Raw genomic sequence first — 3,649 nt, 5'->3', positions numbered from 1 at the left:
TCTTTATTCCTATTGCTTAAATTGAAAATGCACTGCGATGATCATTTATCACTTTCATATCCATCCGCAGTTCATATATGAATTATTTCATATACATTACATCATTTCACTCCTCTCACGGGTAAAATATGAACTCACAATTGACCTCGCTCCCAATGTGTGGCTTCAATAGCTCAGTTAGTAGAGCATCGCACCGGTATCGCGGAGGTCACGGGTTCGAATCCCGTTGAAGCCCTGAATTTTTTTTCAGGCTTCTTTATTCCATTGCTTAAATTGGAAATGCACTGCGATGATCATTTATCACTTTCAAAACACATTTTGTTTTTAATTTTGGGTTATAATCTAGACAAGGCAAGTGCCTCGTCTAGCCTCTTGCTAGTAACGACTCTGAACACATTTTACTGACTTGATCGAGGTACAACTTTTGTGACAGTCAAAAAAATATATAAATAAACAAACAAACAAATAAATAAATAAAAAGAATGTTTGTCGTATAGTTTCAATCATTTTATTAAACATAAAGCTGGTTTAAGCTGGTTCAAAATTAGCAACAGTTAGTCATTAACATCGCACGGCGGTTAACGATTATGAATCAAAAAGATAAAAGATCTTTAAAAAATTTCCCAGTCAAAAAAGTTGCATTATCATATCAGCGTGTTGTATACAGCGTGGCTACAAAAAAAGTGGAATATAGTTTTTCGTGCCTTCGAATGCACATACGTTTAGAAATGACTAAATTTCAAAACTAAAGCTGCCGTTTTAATAGATTTTTAAAAGCAATCCACTTAACTTACTCATTAAATTTACTCCTTCTTCTTGTATATTCGTATCTTCGTAAACATTCACAACTTATTCCTATGTTACAAATAATGAAAAACAAAACCGCCTAAAATGTACCCCTACCTAGTTGCTAGTTAATTTATATGTATTTACAAACAAGAAAACACAATAACGACTCTTCAATAATAGCTCTTTTTAGTTCTACGACATCAGGCAAAACAAGTTATATCAGTACCACTGTCCAAATTCTTCAACATTGTATTGCTATTGTTTTTTTCGTTGCAGAGATCGCAAACAAAAAAGGAGCCCGCGGTATTTATTTTCTGATCAGCGTTGTTGCTAAGTGACATGACGCAAACTCTCAATCAAAAATAACACGTCCTTTCTCCGTCAGCTTGTTGCCATGGGAATATCATGTCATTTAGCAGATTTACCACGGGCTCATTGAAATTTCGTCGAGCGTCGTCACCGTCCCATTCGTAACCGCTGCCTGGGTTTTCACGTCACGCAACGGCTGCGGGAGCAGACTTGGTCACGTGTCTATTATTTTCGGTTAAATAAAAGTGTATCACACAGTCTTCTGGGATCTCATCAAGTTGCAATCGTATTGTCGGTACCAATCCACCTGGAAAGGTCGCACCAGGCCGCAAAGGCTCATGTTTATAAAGTCGGCGATGTTTCCAAGGAGACTCCGGCTGAAAAACAAAATAAAATCATTTATCATCTTCGAAAAAGGGAACAGGTCAAAAAGTTGTCATTTTTTTAAGATATTGGAAAGTATTTTTCTTTTGCTGTACTACCTATTCTTTACCTTTCAATGAACCCATGGTGACAACATTATTTATTTTTAGGGATGTAGCCAAGGAAACACTAAGCTCGCTCTTTAAGAAGCCCAGCTGGCTTTTCTGTCCTTGGCAGCTCTAAAAGTTTAACCAAGTCTTTATTTTCATGTGAAATTTCAGCCAGATTTAAGTTCTCTTTGAGTCGGTTAAATGAACCTGTAGGGCCCTTAGCGACATTCAGGAGTGAGTAGACAGGCTCCTAGAAGCGTGCTGTTATGTTCTGTTCAATTCAAGCGGAGGGAGGTGAAAGTTTTTCGAGGAACCACACTCTCAAGGAACATAATCACTATCTATAATCACTATCTATAGGAACATAATCACTAACGAAACTGCAATTGCTGAAGATAAACAAAATGCGCGCGGGAATTGGAGGGAAATTGAATTTTATGACTGAAAGGGAACTTAACATAGGAGGGTTAAAAAGAGTCACGTTACAAAATTCGGTGCTTGCAATGGAATCACTGCAAACCTTTTTTTGTTGGGACGGGTCAAAATTCCTTTTTAATAAGTGAATTCTGGGGCATACAAACGTTTTACACAATCGCATACGTCTTCAAGGTGGAAAGTTATTAAAAACACTCCAGCAAGCAGTTGGGTAAGGATGGTCAACACCGGACGAGATTGCATCACTGTTTTATAGAGCGTTTTCATTTGACGTCACGGCAGCCATATTGGAGATCCACACAAAAGAAATCGCGGCCATATTGGTGTACCACCAAGCCACTCCTCCGGGAATAAAACTCTATTTTTAAGCAAAAATCGTCTTTTGTTTTAGTAAACCAATATGGCTACTGGTCGCGTGAATGAAAACGCTCTATTGGGTCCATCAATTTGTACGAGATCGAATTCCATCATGTACAGAAATGCTCTTTACTTGTAATACAACTGAGATCATATCATTCAATGAAAATTCAGTATTTTCATTACAGCCTAACGGACAGCACAGTGCACGAGAGACCAGGATCAACATACCTGAATGGCAACATTTGAATTCCATTGTCATCCGTGAAGTGAGAATATCTGGACATATTCATGCGTTCATTGGTCGTCATTCCCAACCAGAAAAGCTTAAAAATAACATATAAAATGTGTTGTTAGCAGAGATTGTCGGGGAAACGAGGATTACTAAACCTAGGAAAGCAGTGGCGGATCTAGGGGAGGGGCCCAAGGGGTCCGGGGCCCCACCTTATTTTTAGGCCAAATTTAGGCCTGTAGGGTGGAGAAAAACGATTGTCGAGTGCCCTTCAAGCCCCCCCCCCCCCTCCCCCTCTTATTCCAGGGTCTGGATGATCGGGCCCCCACTTATCTGAAGGTCTGGTTCCGCCACTGTAAAGGGCCCTAGATAGATAGATGACTATTTATACACGGTACAGTGGAACCCCGATATAACGATATGCCAAGGGCGCAGTAAAATTATATCGTTATATCGAGGAATCGTTATATCGGGGTTCCGGTACAGTGGAACCCCGATATGAGTGGCTTTTCTGTACATGATGGAATTCCACGGTACAGTGGAACCCCGATATAACGATATGCCAAGGGCGCAGTAAAATTATATCGTTATATCGAGGAATCGTTATATCGGGGTTCCGTCCCATACATTTTACTATTGCCGGGACATAACATATTCATCGTTATATCGGGAATATCGTTATATCGAAGATCGTTATATCGGGGTTCCACTGTAGTTCCTTTCAGTTACAAGCAAAATATTTCATATACAAATATAAGACAATTAGTATTATAAAGGCCTTATCTGAATTATCTACCTATTCAAAAACACTGTAAATAAATAAAAACAAAGTTCTGCTTTTCAGGGATGTCTTTCGCTCAAAATTGGCAAAAGTGGCGTAGCCTAGTCTTAAATTCACCAAATGTCTTAGATACTCAAAGATTACTTGGAAGGCTATTCCACAACACAGGTTACACAGCACCGCTATAGGAGAAACTTGTTCGAAGATAATCAATGCGAGGTTGAGAAAGGGCCAACTTCATTTCACTATTACGTATTCTTTTACTAGTTGTAT

At 39.0% G+C, this 3,649-nt stretch overlaps 1 protein-coding gene and 1 pseudogene across 2 annotated transcripts in view; both read right to left on the bottom strand.

Annotated features, from left to right (window-relative positions):
* Positions 1-485: 485 nt before the first annotated feature.
* LOC144633256 (palmitoyltransferase ZDHHC17-like) overlaps positions 486-3,649 on the bottom strand; it is a 31,474-nt gene continuing 28,310 nt past the window's right edge. For both annotated transcript variants that reach the window (XM_078492096.1, XM_078492097.1), the window contains exons 17-18: positions 2,595-2,689; positions 486-1,475 (exon numbers count right to left, since the gene is read on the bottom strand). In XM_078492096.1, coding sequence (XP_078348222.1) covers positions 1,349-1,475; positions 2,595-2,689 — 222 coding nt within the window. In that variant the 3' untranslated portion in view covers positions 486-1,348. The remainder of the gene's footprint in view (positions 1,476-2,594; positions 2,690-3,649) is intronic.
* LOC144633284 (QRFP-like peptide receptor) overlaps positions 2,701-3,649 on the bottom strand; it is a 3,765-nt pseudogene continuing 2,816 nt past the window's right edge.

This window comes from Oculina patagonica, chromosome 12, assembly GCF_052425735.1.
Source record: "Oculina patagonica isolate OP01 chromosome 12, crgOcupat, whole genome shotgun sequence".
Classification (NCBI taxonomy): domain Eukaryota; kingdom Metazoa; phylum Cnidaria; class Anthozoa; order Scleractinia; family Oculinidae; genus Oculina; species Oculina patagonica.
The sequence above is the reverse complement of the archived record's forward strand: the minus strand, read 5'-3'. Positions and strand labels throughout refer to the sequence as shown.